Below are 15968 nucleotides of genomic sequence, written 5' to 3' on the forward strand. Positions count from 1 at the left end.
AGCCATTCTCAACCTTTTTTTTTTGGCTACAGGCCCCCTTAAGACTCTGATCAAAGTTTCTGGGACCCTTGCCTGTGAAGTTGTTTAGTTGGTTTCTTCCACACTTCTCCTACTGACTACACAAAAAAAACATTTTATGATTTCAGTTAATGCCCCTCCCCCCTTCAACGTGCTGTGGCCCACAGGAGTATGACCCCTGCGGACAATGGCTGTTCTTGGGGGTTGTGTCAAAAATTGTTTATTCCTGATGGTCTCTTTTTCCTCCTCCAATAAAACCAGCATGGAAAAAAAAATGAGGATGTCTATTATTCTCCCATCCAGCATTACAATGTCTTCCAAGCTGAAGTCCTAGAGGGCCTGTTCGCACCTGGTGCATTCACAACATGCTTGGTCCCTGAAGAAAGTGCAGGAAGGCTCTCACCAGAGCAAAGCAGCTTTTGAATTCTATCCTCTTTTAGTACCTGCTCCCGGCTGCAGCTTACAGCTTTGACGCATGGTTAGTGCTGGCTGCACATACCTGTTGTGTGAATTAGCCAGGCAGGATGAAATTAGTCTGCACTGGAAAACCGGATTAACTGATTCCTACTCCTGGTTTTGCCATCCTTATAATTTACCCTGCTTCATGTTATATACCCACAAAAAGTGTTATATACCCTTCCTTGTATTGAAAGAGTGTCGATTACTTCTGTGAGTAAATTTTAACTTGCATGGATGAAATAGTAGGAATACTATTGCTTTCCAGATGATCTTTTTAACTGCTGGTTTTGAAACATTTAATATCTGATGCCTCCAGCAATCCACTGTTAAATGAATCATTGAAAAGACGCGAGATATTTGATTAAACAACAAATGATTATTTCTATATATTTAACTTTATGCCACAGTGCTTGCAGTAATTTGAAGATTTCAAAGTGCCACTAATTCTATTCTTTGCTAAAGTTTTAATAAATTTCATAAAAGTTGCAAATAAGATCTGTTTTTTTTTAAACAAATAATGGTATTCAGGAAAGCACTGTTACTTTTTCATCCTGTTAAATACAAATAATTTCAAGGCAATTTTAATAGGGCCACTTCCTGGTGCATTGATTGCATTAAACAAGTTTTATATAAGGTCACATGAAAAAGGTGCAAGTCATCATGTACTGCATTAGGGCTTATAAAAAAATCTGCCTTTAGAACCAATTTTTGTCATTAAATTGCAGAAGAACTTTATTTAATGTATACATTTGTGCCACCCTTTGATCAAAATTTGATGACAAAATAGAAGTGAATTTTTTAAAAATTGTATTCATCGCTGATAGAGATTCAACAAGAATTCTGTGGTCTGCATAAAAAGCAATAGAAATTGTTGCAGAATTTTGATTCTAATCTTCAAGCAAAATATAATAGACAAGCTACCCGTGATCTTCAAAGCACGTCAGTGCCTCTATTTCCTCAGGAGTTTTGTAGAGGTTTGGTATGACATCAGAAACCCTGGCAAATTTCTACAGATGTTTGGTAGAATATGTGCTGACTGGCTGCATCACGACCTGGAAGGAGGACACTAATATCCCAGAGCTTAAAGCCTTGCAAAAGGTAATAGACACAGCCCAGGACATCACAGGCATCACCACCATCAAGAACATCTACAGGGAACACAGTGCTGTTGGAGAGCAGCAGCAATCATCAAGGATCCACACCTCCTAGCACATGCTCTGTTCTCCACTGCTACCATCAGGGAAGAAGTATAGATGCCACAATATTTACACCACCAGGTTTAAGAAGAACTGCTATTCCTCCACTGTCAGACTCTCAACAACAAACTCAATCAGAGATTCAGTTAAAGACTTACTTTTGCACTTTATTGATTTTTTTTTTCTCTCTCTCTGTATTGCACAGTCAGTTTGTTTAATTTGTTTAATTTGTTTGTATGTATCTTCTTGAGTACAGTTTTTTGCATTTACCAATATGTGGTAAATTTTGCCTCATCACAAGAATAAGAATCTTGTATGTGATATATATGAACTCTGACAATAAATCTGAACTTTGAAATTTATAAACCTGAACTTGATATCCCTGGTTATTTTCTCAAAATTTAATTTGTGTAAGTACCCACAGGTGAAGTTGAGCACCTTTCAGAAGCATAAAACTGGAGCAACACAGCACAATGCTGAATTGTTCATATGTCCCCTCCCCGAAACTGTACAAACACAGCTCCTATTGACCTGACGAGTGCCCTAAATTTCCATCCAGTACTCATTTGCCCACTTGTGCCCTTACCCAAATTGTCCAACTCCTCCAGCTTCTGGTAACCTGACAGGGACCTTGGATGGTCATTCCCAGGCTGGCAGACCCACCCCCTCCTGCCCCAATTCAATTCTTTTTTGCATCACTCTTGGTGATTTGATGCTCAGTTCATTTATTTCATCAGAACCTTGGAACCTTAAACCTTGCTTTAATATGCTTTTTTTTCTGCTCAATCCAGCTCTGTCTTATGAAAGCTTTAGTGGATGGCTATTGGAAAGCGGTGAGGATGTCTAGGTCTTGTGAATGTACTGTACATGCTGCAGACTGGAGAAGTAGTAAGACAGTTGGAGGCTGTGGAGGTAAAACTAGATGTGATAAGAAGACTGGAAGAAGGGATGTTAGTGGGTGATATTGGTGTCTAGAGTCAAAACTGCAAAGGAAGAGACTTATCCTCTTGAACAATACACAAGTGCATGGAGGAACTCAACAGGTCAGGCAGCATTCATGAAAAGCAATAGGCAGTCAACATTTCATGCCTCATTCCTTCATCATGCCATGTTCCTCTATCACTATTGAATCTTGTTCTAGTTTACCTGCATCTGCAGACTTTTTGTTTACCTCTATCGTGCTTTTAAAGAGAGGAAGGAAGATATCAGTCTTTCCTTGCAATATATATGCATATGTGTTGTGTTCAAGAATAAGTTCGATGGGTTCAAAGAGAATCAACAAACAGTGGGTTTCATTTATGTACAAAAGGGCACACACTCACACAGACTAATATACACAGCACACAGGCACGGTATACTGAGAAACGAGGGTTTAACTTCTTTAGCACCCAGCATCCATAGGCACTGTATACAGAGAAATGAGGGTTTAACTTATTCAGCACCCACCACCCACAGGCACGGTATACCCAGAAACAAGGGTTTAACTTCTACAGCACCCACCACCCACGGGCACAGTATACCGCATAACTAATGAACCTGATCTCCAGTGTTGCCACTGCTCAGGATCCAGAACAGACCCACTGAAGTTGGCCCTCCATATCTGCCTGTGGCTTGCAGCCTGGAGTTCAGCAATGGTCACTACTAATATACAGCAATAATACACAAATAACTACACATCACGTGTAAATAAATAACTGCTAAACATTTTCAACTCCCGATTGGAATCATGAGGGTTAAACACTTGGTACCATCATCTCTATCTCTAGCAGGCACAGCACACTAACAACAGTAAATTAATTGCAACTAACAAGTATATCAAATGAACCTGGTCTCTAGCATTACCCATGCACTCGGCCCTCTGGAGCTGCCTGTAGTCCAGAGTTCAGTGATGGTCTTCGTGCAGCAGTAGTAAATAAAGAGAGAGAGCAGAGACTACACATGCTTTGCTTTTTCAATGCAAGACCTGTCCACATGACCTGAGAGAATCAATCATGCATCAGCCTCACCTATGGGCAGATCTAACCCTTGAATGCCAGATGAGGGGCCTTCTGACTTGGCTGCAGCCAGAAAGGTCACATGACTCTCCGCAATCCACATTCCCACAAGATTCCAGACAGAAAGGCCACTTTACCCTCATAATCCACACTCCCAGTAGGTTCCAGATGGAGATCCCACATTACCCTCCACAATCCACACAACAACATGTGATCTTGTGTTTTCACTGTGCAATGTCAGTTGGTATTCTGAGGATGGAATTAAACCAATAGTTGCGTTCAAATCAATGGAATCAATTGCAAAGGCAGAGGACAACATGCTGTGTGACAGTATGATATGTTTAGCATTATAAGCTGGGTTTGATTTTCCAAGAAAATGTTGGAATTGGCTACAAGAAACTGAATTCTAAACCAAGCTTAGCATGAAGCTGTTAATTACCAGCAGGTGACAGTTCTCACATTGATATTTGGGTGCTATTTGTTTATCAAATTGGTTTATTTAGCTCTGTGCTTCCATCATGGAGCAACTTAAACCTCTGATTTTTAAATTTGAATCCCTTTCCATTATATTGGCCTAGGTTTTGTTGGCAACATTTCTCTTTGCAAGTGACGCTAAGTTTGTGGACACCTGTGCAAAAGTAGATGGCCTGAACTTGCGGTCAAGTTTCACCAGTGATTTCCCTCAGGGAGTTCCAGCAGTCACAGAAACCAGTTGTGATTACCCAGTGTTTATTTAGGAGATATGTTCATGCTAAGTTAGAGTTGATACTTGCATTTGGATCAGGATTCAAAGCCACAGAGAAGAAAGGAAAAAAATGAAGTGTACTTTTTCTGAAATATTTTTAGTTTTTTTCAAAATTTTGACGGAGGTCAAAACTTGGGGTGGGGCTTCAGCCAAGACTTCCAGTGGAGTTTTGTGGGTGGCATTCTTTCTGAAACAGGCCCACCATGTCATCCACTTGAGGCTGTACCAATCCTCAGCCCTTGCCATCTCACTGCAGGACCATCTGGGTAAACTGTAACAAAGGAGGAACTAAAACAGAAGGTTGGAAGAATGCAAGATCGGATTTGTTTTACGTCGTGTGCATAAATCCACGAAATTTGTCCGATTTTGTGCGCTGTAATGGCACAGAAGATGCCACCAAAAGGAGAACAAAGCAAAAGGAAGTGCTTTCAGAGACACTGAGTGTCCGTAGATTCATCTCCTATCCGTGCATTCGACTCAATGGGCCAAGACGCCTCTCTGGAGGCAAAAAGTGTAAGTCAACATTTTAGGACCAGTTCCTGCATCAGGACTGGGAGGGAATTGAGAAGATTGCTTGTACGTATGGTGTGAAGCCTCAAAGTGGACAAGATGAAGGAGATAATCATGGAGTTTAGGAGGACCAGGAAAGACCACCCTCCATTATTCATCAATAACTCTAGAGTGGAGAGCACCAAGTTCTTTGGAGTTCATTTAGGAAGTGATGTATCGTAGACACACATCTCCTCACTTGACAGGAAGGTGAAAGGCTGAGAAGACTAAACAAGCAAAGCTACCGGCCTCAATTATGTCAACCTTCTACAGGAGCCCTATTGAGAGTATCCTGGCTGGTTGTAACACAGTGTATGCATGGTTGCTGTAGAGAATGGGATCAGATGTCAATCCACAGGTCCTTAAGAGTGGCAGAGAGGATCAATGGGGCCTCCCTTCCCCCGCAACACAGCGATGTGATCTACCTGGATCATTGTCTGAATTGTTGAGAAACCAGACTTCCCTGCACACAACATCTTTCAACTACTCCTGTGGGGAAAGATTTCAGATTTATTGTCAGAGTGCAACCATGACATTACATACAACCCTGAGATTCTTTTTCTTGCGGGCGAGGCAGAATTGCCACTTATTGGTAAGGGAAAAAAATTGTACACAATATACACATGTAAACAGACAAAAAATGTAAACAGACTGAGTGTGTAATACAGATAGAATTAAGAAATATCAAAGTGCACAAGTAAGAGTCCTCAAATGAGTCCCTGATTAAATTTGTTATTGAGGAGTCTGGTGGAGGGGTAGCAGCTACTCCTGAATCCAGTGGTGCGACTCTTGTGGCATCTATAGCTCTTTCCAGATGGTAGCAGTGAGACCAGTGCTTGTGCTGGGTGATGTAGATCCTAAATGATTGTTGGTGCTCTCCAACAGCAGTGTTCCCTGCACTTGTTCTTGATAGTGGGAAGGGTTTTGCCTGCCATGTGTCCTCTACCTTTTGAAGAGCTTTATGGTGTCCCCATACAAGAACATGATGCAGCCAGTCAGCACACTTCCAACCATCTGTAGAAATTTGTTAGGGTTTCCGATATCGTACCAAACCTCTGCAAATTCCTGAGGAAGTCAAGGTGCTGATGTGCTTTCTTCACAAAGCTATTAGTGTGTTAGGTCGAGGAAAGATCCTTTGAGATGCTGACTCCCAAGAACTTAAATTTGCTTACCCTCTCCACCTCTGATCTCCCAGTGATCACTGGATTGTATACCTCTGGTTTTCCCTTCCTAAAGTCAATGATCAGTTCTTTGTTTTGGTGACATTGAGTGAGAGGTTGTTGGTGCACCATTCAGCCAAGTTTTCAATCTCCCTCCTGTACGCTGACTCAGTGCCTTTTTTTTAAAAATACATCCCATTAATGTGGTGTTGTTGGCCAATTGTAGATGATGTTACTGTCGTATCAAACAGTCAAAGGAGTATCAGAGCCAGCACCGTCAAACTAAGAAGCAGCTTCTTCCCACAGGCAGTAAGAAGGCTGAATGACAAAATGAACTCCTCACATTAACTATCCGAGACTCTCATATTTTCTACACAATGTAAATGTATTTATTTATTTATATCTATGCATATTTGTTCTACATGTGCATCATTTGTCTGTCTGTGTGTTGTGTCTGGTTGTTTTGCTCAGAGGTCTGGAGAACATTGTTTTGTCAGGTTGTACTTGTGATATCAGATGATAATATACTTGAACTTGATAGATGGAAACTGTTGGGAGAGAGGATGGGAGGGATGGACAAATAGAGTAGAAATTTTGGTGGATGGCATGTGTGTGTGTGTGTGTGTGTGTGTGTGTGTGTGTGTGTGTGAGGGCGGTATGGATTACCTGAAATTAGAAAATTCAATATTTATATCATGGTTGGAAGTGGTCCAAGTGGAAATTGAGATTTTGTTCTTCCAAGTTGTGTTTGGCCTCCACAAAGCAATGGAGACAGCTAATGATAGAGACGTCAGTGTGGGAGTGAGAAGAAGAGTTAAAATGGTGTGAAACCTGAAGCTCAAGAAAGCCATTGAGGACAGAGTGTAGATGCTTCACAAAATGGCTACCTCTTCTACGCTTGCTTTCACCATTGCAGAAGGGCCACGTTTCAGGCATTAAATGTAGTAGATCAGGTTGGAAAAGGTGCAGGTGAACCTCGGTCTCACCTGAATGAGGTGTTTAGATCCTGAAATGATGATTGAGGTGGGGGCTGGGGAGGTGGGGTGAAGGGACAGGTATTGCTCGTCCTTCAGTTACAGGGGGAAGTGACATGAATTAGAAAGACACAAGTGGGGAGGGATGAACTGACCAGTGAATCCTGAAAAGAGTGGTAGCAATGAAAATTGAATATGGTGGGTGAGGAAATTGAAGATGAGAGTGGTCTGGGGTCATGTTGGAGCAAGGCCCACTAAGGAAAATCAAGCCAAAAAAAAAAATCAGAAGTGTAAACTCGATGCTTTCATCTGGAACATGTTGATGTCATTGTCTGTGAGGCAGAAGAGGTGATGATTATGCTATTCCATGGAGTTTTACAATGTATAGCAACAGTGACATGATGGCGTTCATTCACCTGAGTTTCTTGTCTGTAGTTGCCTTATGATCATTCTTTGTTCTCAATAGATTTGATTACACATTACTTTCCTCTTACATACCTAATGAACTGTTGCTATTTCATATCAAGGCTAGTACCTGGTTTTTGAGCATTACCCAATTTTGTAATCAGGTGTAATATAATTTTGAACAAGTCAAAATTGGTTGTAGTATTTTACTTTACTCCTCAACAGTACTCTGATCCATGTAAGATTCTGTTACACCTCCAAGTATCTTCAGTCAATAGATTCAGTGGCAAATTAATACTGATTGCAGGGCCATTCTGGGTTGCAGATCTTAAATCAAATACAATATCTCATTTTGGTACAGGCAAATATATAATATACTAATCGTTTGCAACGTAATAATTGCCATCCATGTATCACCAAGACCCATCTGCGTTGTTTTAAGAATCTATCCGAGTAAAATGTTTAAGGTACATGCTCTCGCCTCTACATTATTAATTTAGAGCAATTAAACTTTAATCACAAACAAATGTTTTCAAATGGAAATTTAAACAAGCCCAAGCAGTTATTTTTATCTGAAGTGACACTAATAGATGTTACGTGCACTGACATTTCCAGCATGTTTGCATTGAGACTATCATCTGGTACCTCCATCATTTTTTGGTTTAGGGAAAGTAATGAAATTGATGGCTTCTGAATGGATTTGCAATTCCCAACACATTAACATTTTCTGCAGAGTTATTAATTTCATATTATCATTAACAATTGGAGCAGCGATTATGTTTAGCAGGCGATTAAGTATTTTCATTAACTGGATTGCCCAGTATTTACAAGAGGTGAACAAAGATTGAGCTGTAAATGTAATTGTATTCTGAGAATTGACTATGCTTGAAAATATTGCAAATTTTTACTTGATGTATTAGCTGGAAACGCACAGGTTCTAGTCATGAATGACGGTTAAATAATTGCATGTATGAAACCCCATCATCACGGGTTCCACTCCAGGTTGCCTACCATGCTGACATTGAACTATGGAGTGAAACAAGGAAGTTTGCAAGCATTGTGGTTGTAGTGAATACACAAAAGTGCCGGAGAAATGCAATAGGTTTTGCTGCATCACAAGGAGACAAAGATGTATCTCCAAGGTTTTGAAATTGAGCTGTTTGTCAAGGTACCCTGACAAAGGCCCGAAAACTTTGGTTATATATCTTTGCTTCCTACGGGTACTAGATGACCTGCTGAGTTACTCCAGCACTTCTATGTATTTGAACTACAGGTACTCCCTGACTTCCGACCATAATTCAGACCGAATAATTGGTTATGTCTCGGAATGGACGTTACGTCAGAATTGCGTACATTTGTTAAAAAGCATAAAATTTACGCGGTTTATGTTGTATGTGACAAGCTCTAACATGGATATAGGACATGTAAGAGTCAAATTTACCTTGTTAGTTGCCGTTACAGAGTCCAGAAGCTGTGCGTGGCCATCTTGATTCCTGTGCGCATGCACGAGTCTTCGGTTGGCACATGCACGGTTCGTGTATTGGAGTTCAGTTGGTGGATGCGCAGAAGTTACCGGCATGAATTCAATATCATTAGGGGCGCTTAACTGTCGCACATGCGCCAACCGAAGACTCGCGCGTACGCACAGGAATCAAGATGGCCACACCCAGCCTACGGACCCCAGGACATCAACTAACAATGGAAGTACTCACATTTTGGCTCTTACATGCTCTCTAACCCTGTTATAGTTTGTCAAATACAACATAATCCATGTACATTTTATATCTTTGTTTTTTTAACAAATTTTCAGTTGGATGTGTGGATGGACATAGGTCGTACCTGTACTTCAGTTTCTTCATGTCACAAGTTCTCAGTCTAGCAGAGCTGGCAATACTTTCATAAGGAGCACTGCTGTGGTTCAAGAATCTGCCTTATTGAGAGCAGTTGGAGAATGGCTAAAAATAAATTTGAAGCAATCTAATTATTCCAAAATTGATAACTGTCTATCATGAAGTCAACCATTTTGCATCTCCAGTACTGTACTCTGCTTCATCAATCTTGGACAGCTAGTTCTTAAACTCCACTCTTTGTGTTCAAGGCTCTACTAGCCTCTTTGATTATTCCAATGATCCCAGTCAGCTAACTTTGATATCCATTACCTTGAATAAAGTCATACATCATGGAAACTGGCCATTCGGCTCAACCTGGTCACACTGACCAAAATGCCTCACCCTTACTCGTCCCTCCTGCCCGCATTTGGCCCATATATGTCCAACATTTTCTTAAACATTCCAATAGGTACCTGCTTCATCACTTCTTCTGACAGCCCATTCTATACACTCATCAATCTCTACACTTTTTTTCTTAGAGTTACCCTCCAGGTTCCTGTTAATCTCTTCTCTCTCTCCCCCCCCACCCTCCCCTCACCTTAAAGCTATGTCCTCTGGTGACCAATTTCCCTTCTCTGGGCAAAAGACTGTGTTCAATTTATTTATTCCTCTCATGGTTTTGTACAGCTCCATGAGATCATCCCTTATCATCCATTGCTCCAAGGAATACAGCCCTAGCCTGCTCAACCTCTCCCTGTAGCTCAGGCCCTGAGTCCTGGCAGCATCCTTGTACATCTTCTCGGCATCCTCTCCAGCTTCACAATGTCTTTCCTACAGTACGGTGATTAAAACTGAACATAATATTGAAAACGGGGCTTCACCAATGTCTTGCACAACTGTAACATGACTTCTATACTCGATTGTCCGACTGATGACGGCTAATGTGCCGATAGCCTTTCTTCACCACTACCTCCCTGTGATGCCACTATCAAGGTACTAGATCCCCCTGCTCAACAATACTCCCTAGATCCCTACTGCGTAGCAGCCTCTACCCATGTTAGTCTGTGTCATTCCATCAACCATTCCTCTGCAATTGATCATGATCCTGCTGCAATCTTTGGCAACTTCCTTCACCTATCAGACACTTCATTGTCATCCACACACTAACCTTCCAGAGCAGCCTAATGTGTTGAACTTTATCGAATGCCTTTCTGAAATCCATATACAGTATACAACATGAACAGGACTGTCCTCGCTAACCTTCTTGGTCACATCTTCACAATTCGATTTGTAAAACATGATCTCTCAGTGAGAAAACCATGCTGGCTATCACTAATTAGCCCTTGTCCATTCTGGTGCATGTATATCTTCTTGCCCAGAAAGCTCTCTAGTAACTTACCAACCACAGATATAACATTCACTGTCCAAGGCTTTTCCCTGCAGTCTTTTTTAAATAAAGTCCCATCTCACTTGCATGAACACCACCTATAAATCTCAACCAACTTAGCTGCAATTCCCCATCTCACTTCCCACAGTGTCCTTTTATATATCTGATCAGGCCCAGGAGATTTGTTTGCCTTCATATGCATTAGGACCTTTAACACCTCCTCAACATTCCACAAATTTTCAGTTCAGCTAAAACCCAGAACCAAGCTCCATTCAGCCCTTTCATCTGCATTGCTGGCCTGCTTTTCTCAGAATTGAAACCTTGTGTTTAAATCTCTCCATAGTTTCACTGGTACGTTTGTTCAAAACTACAACTTCCTACCTCTCCTTCGGTTTCTCTGCCTCTTGTCCCTTGTGCATCCTTCCCTCTTTTTCCAAATTTTAATCAGTTAGACCCATTTATTCCTTGCAAATCTGCACAATAACATGAGCTCCTGTGCACATTGCCATGGTTTCATCCAATGGAATTGTGCCATTGTTTGCTGTGGTGCCTCTTCAATAGCGAACAGCTTTCAGTAGCAGTGAACTCGAGTGACCAGGCTTAGTAAGTGTATGATATGACAAAGGAGTTGTTACATTTGGCTGCATAATGAGCAGCTGCAATAAATTTATCAGCATTGCTAATCTCTGCAGGTAGAAGGTGAGTTACCAGACATCAAGAACATAAATACATTTTACAAGACTCTTTTGTAAACTGCCAGAGAAAGGTTGCCAATGTATACTGACCATAAAAGGTTCGGATAACCGATAAGCTAATTTGGGAGCCACTGAAATGAAATTCCCTATTTATCTTTCAAAAGCCCTGATAACTCAATATTTTCGATGTTTTCACTGATACCACATATTTAAATCTGAAAATAAAGAATCTTCAGATTTTTGGTTGTTCAAATAAATCACTTGCTGGCTGCTAAACAATTTTTTTTTGGAGGCTTCATTCTAAGCTGTATTAAGTCTCAGTTCAGACTGAGTTTGATACACATACTGATGGTGATAAGAACATTCATATAACTATGCCTCTAGGGTGGAAGAGTAATCATTTACTTGATGATACCACGGTAGTGGATTGTATAAAACGAGATGATGAGTCACCATACAGGAGGAAGATTGAAAACTTAGCAGACAGGTGCACCAACAACAACCTCGCACTCAATGTCACCAAAACCAAGGAGCCTTCAAGAAGGGAAAACCAGAGGTGGCTGATCCAGTGATCATTGCGGGACCAGAAGTGGAGAAGGTGAGCAAATTTAAGTTATTGGGCGTCACTATCCCAGAAGATCTTTCCTGGACCCAACGCACCAGTGGCATCGTGAAGAAAGCAGGTCAGCACCTCCACTTCCTCAGGAGTTTGCACAGGTTTGGTATCCTCCGCAAACCCTTGAAATTTGTGCAGATGTGTGGTGGAAGGTGCGCTGACCGACTGCATCACGGTCTGGTATGGGGACACCAATCTTCCCCCCCCCCCACCGAGTGTAAAGCCCTGCAAACGGTAGTGGACTCAGCCCAGGACATCACAGGCAAAATCCTCCCCCCCCCCTCATCAGGAACACTACAGTTGGAGAGCAGCAGCCATCAACAAGGATCCACATCACTCATCACACACTCTGTTTTCGCTGCTACCATCAGGAAAGAGGTCTAGGTGCCACAAGACTCGTACCACCAGGTTCAGGAACAGCTGATACCCCTCCACCAGCAGACTCCTCAACAACAAACTCAATCAAAAACTCATTTAAGAGCTCTTACTTTTTGTACTTTATTAATTTCTTTTCTCTCTTTGTTGCACAGTCACTTTGTTTGCATGTCTTAATTTGTTTACATGAGTACATTGTGCGCACTTCTTTTTTGCACTACCAGGAAGTGATAATTCTGCCTTGCCCTCTGGAAAAAGAAACTCTGGGTTGTATGTAAGTTCATTATATGTACTCTGACTATAATCTGAAGTCTGAGAAAATCTATTCTCACTCAGCCAAATTTGTTTGTGTACCATATTGCATGTTGATTGTTTCCTATCTGTTCTCTTTTTCAGACATTCCACACCCCAAGCCTCGGGGATGAGGAGTTTGAAATTCCCCCTATAACCCCACCGCCAGAAATAGACCCCACCCTGGGACTTACGGACATGGTGTCAGCTTTCCAAGGCCTTAATGACCCATTGCCTTCACAAGAGAATGAATTCACACCTCATTTCCCCCCACAGAGCCTGGATTTGCCTTCCATCACTATATCCAGAAGTATTATGGACCAAGATGGTGGAATGCTCAGCAATGGTTTGTCTGTGGTACGTGGAGCTTGTATATTATTTGATAGAATTCACAACATTCTTATTTGAAGCAGGGATAAGACATGGTTTATTTTGGGTTTAAGGACCAAAGATTTGAACAATACATAATATTAACTGTTTAATTAATTGGTCAATTTGGAGATAAGCAAATTAAGACTTGGATTTTTTTAAAATTCAAGAGCACTATTCAGTTTAATATTTGGTGAAAGTTAATCATAATTTTTAATTTTGAGTTCTTGATTGTAAAACAATAAATTGTAGTCGTACTTGACTTGGAGAAGATTTAAATGAATTGATATAGTCCAACTTTGTGAGTTCAGCCAGTAATGGATTGAGCAATACAATGCAGAAGGATGATGGGTTTTAATGGTCAGTCTCTTGAACCTTGCAGTGATAAGGGTAGTGAAATTGGCAGATAATGACAAGGAGAAAGATTCCAAAATTTGAATGTTGCCCAGAACTCTACTGCTTGGACTATAAAAGCCCATTCATGAATACCAAGATTCCAACCATGATTTCAGGCCTTAAAGAGGGGAAAGTAAATTGGAAATGTAAAAGAATACTCAGGAGAATTCATGATTTACAAATACAGCTTGCCTTAATATACTCGCCAAGAAATATGAACAAGTATTAATTTAGTTTAAACAATCAAAATTAGATGCCAAGATGTGAATTATACGAACCCTAATCTATCTATAATTTACTATATGCTAAATAATCTTTTAAATAATGAAGAGACTGTTATTTGTTTTAAGACAAATAAACCTTGCAGATAATTACCTCAGTGACTTTACAACTCTTAAATTGATGAAATGTTGGGAATAAATTGAACAAAATATCCTTGATTACTTTAGTGGGCTGTGCAATGCAAGACGTAAAGATTACAGCTATTAATTTGAATTTTAATCAGTCACATGTATTTGTGTTGATTTCTCTTGCTGTTATATATCTTGTCATCAAAAGCAACCAACATAGGTTACTTGCACATCACTGTGTCACAATCTCTTTTCCTGCTGCTGTAAAATAAACAGGTAAATAACTGAAGTGAACAAGGTAGAATAAATCATACAAACCTTTTGCTGCGGAACTTGAGCTCGAAATATATTTTAAATGATTAAAGCTAAAAGGTAGAATAAATCATACAAACCTTTTGCTGTGGAACTTGAGCTCTAAATATATTTTAAATGATTAAAGCTAAAGTGCAATTTCAAATGGTACATCTCAATGTAAAAATAAATCTGCCTCGGGTTCATTCTAGGTCAGCAGCGCTCAGTTCAGTTGCGTTGAAAATGAATTTTAGAGACAAAGCATGATGTGCTGACACATCCAGCTCAAATGACTGGGATAAATTTCTGGGCACCATTCTTTTACATTTATAGAGGGTTAATGTGCATTTAAAAGTGAATTTGTCTTTCTTGATGAGTTCATGAGTATGAAATGTAACCTTCAAAATGAATCTCATCAGTGCTTTACTTCTGAATGTGGCCCAGATTTGTTTTTTTTTAATTATCAACCACGTTGTGGTTTCCAGCTGGACTATGTGTCTGTTTAATGTTTGCAGAATATAAACATAACTAGTATGCAAAGAATTAGTGACTGAATGTAGAGTCAATACTTACATTTGAGCAGGTAATGTACGTGGAAGTCGTTCAGGTAAAATGGAATACAGTTGTTTGAAGGATGTAAAGACCCTGAAAAAGATTCAAATCCTTAGCTCTGTACTTTGGGTGCCACAATTGGCACTGATTTGTGTAAACAATTGTGGTTCAAGACAATGAATGGAGTATCAAGGATATTAGCAAACTGTTGCCAATGCCTGCTAGAAGGATCATGAGATAGCTAGTCCTCTTTATAAAGGCATAGTTGAACATGTGTTCAGCAATGCAGTGACCTCCTCTCTCCCACCCCTCCACATCAACTTGATCAAAAATGGCTCATCAATTGTATTTAGGCGAATTGCTGGTTGATTTCTCCTATGATTATTCAAGTGTTTTGTTCTTCTTTGTGTTAAAACGCCAGAGTGACTGGTGTGGCAGGTGAGGATACATTTTTCACACATTCTGTCCAGACCTGTTACTCCCACTCCTGGATGCATTTATGGATCTCCCTCTTGGTACACAATGACTAGGAGGAAGATGGGAGGTGAGCTTCATCTCCATGAAACTTAATACTGATATTTTCTAACTATTGCATGCACAATGACCACCTCCAAATAGTGTGCAGAATGGTTGTCAAGGTGACCATGAACATAAACTTTAATGCAATCGAAGAGAAGATGTGTCTGGTGGTGAGATTAGATTGCTCGACTTTGATTGACCTTCCAGGAAGGAGGTACAGACATTTGCAGTCTCACTCCCGTTGAATGAGCTGGGGAAACTGCTATTCTCTAAAGCAATAGATTTGGGTTATTCTACCTTTTCAATCCCCTGATTGTTTTTAGAGGCTATCAGTTTTAGTCCTGTCTGTCTTTAAATGTTGGTGAAAAATTTACACAGATCTTCAAATCATTTGGAATATTATTGCCACCAATGAGATTGTATTCAGAATCAACCATTTGTTTTCCTATATGATATTTTTTATTTTGTTTTTCTCCATGACAAACACATTCAAATTATGACCAGCCAGTTGCTCTGTTTCAGTATTTTTATTAAATTTTACCACAATTATACAAAAAGTAGAAGCCATATTTATAGAGGTAATATGAAAAAGGAAATATACAAAATAAAGACTTGTATAAGAAAATCTGTAACATTAAACTCGATATAACAATCAAACAAAAAAAGAAATAATCAACTAATCATTTGATTAATTATAACGTGGCTAATTTAAAAAGATTTTTTAAAAATTGATACTGTTCTACAAATTCTACCCCTTTCCCTTCTGAAGTTATTTGGTAAATGTATACAATTTCCACT

General features: G+C 40.0%; 1 protein-coding gene and 1 long non-coding RNA gene across 3 annotated transcripts in view; one reads left to right on the top strand and one right to left on the bottom strand.

Annotated features, from left to right (window-relative positions):
• Window positions 1-15968, top strand: part of tox3 (TOX high mobility group box family member 3) — a 109605-nt gene that overhangs the window by 66640 nt on the left and 26997 nt on the right. The window contains 1 exon segment of the mRNA XM_069901600.1: window positions 12796-13050. Coding sequence (XP_069757701.1) covers window positions 12796-13050 — 255 coding nt within the window.
• LOC138744844 (uncharacterized) overlaps window positions 1-15968 on the bottom strand; it is a 154948-nt gene that overhangs the window by 38497 nt on the left and 100483 nt on the right. Inside the window, exon 3 of one of the 2 annotated variants that reach the window (XR_011345806.1) lies at window positions 14673-14744. The exons of the other annotated variant lie outside the window; for it this stretch is intronic. This is a non-coding gene — a long non-coding RNA (uncharacterized lncRNA). The remainder of the gene's footprint in view (window positions 1-14672; window positions 14745-15968) is intronic. 2 annotated transcript variants of the gene reach the window in all.

Source organism: Narcine bancroftii, chromosome 10 (genome assembly GCF_036971445.1).
Source record: "Narcine bancroftii isolate sNarBan1 chromosome 10, sNarBan1.hap1, whole genome shotgun sequence".
Classification (NCBI taxonomy): Eukaryota; Metazoa; Chordata; class Chondrichthyes; order Torpediniformes; family Narcinidae; genus Narcine; species Narcine bancroftii.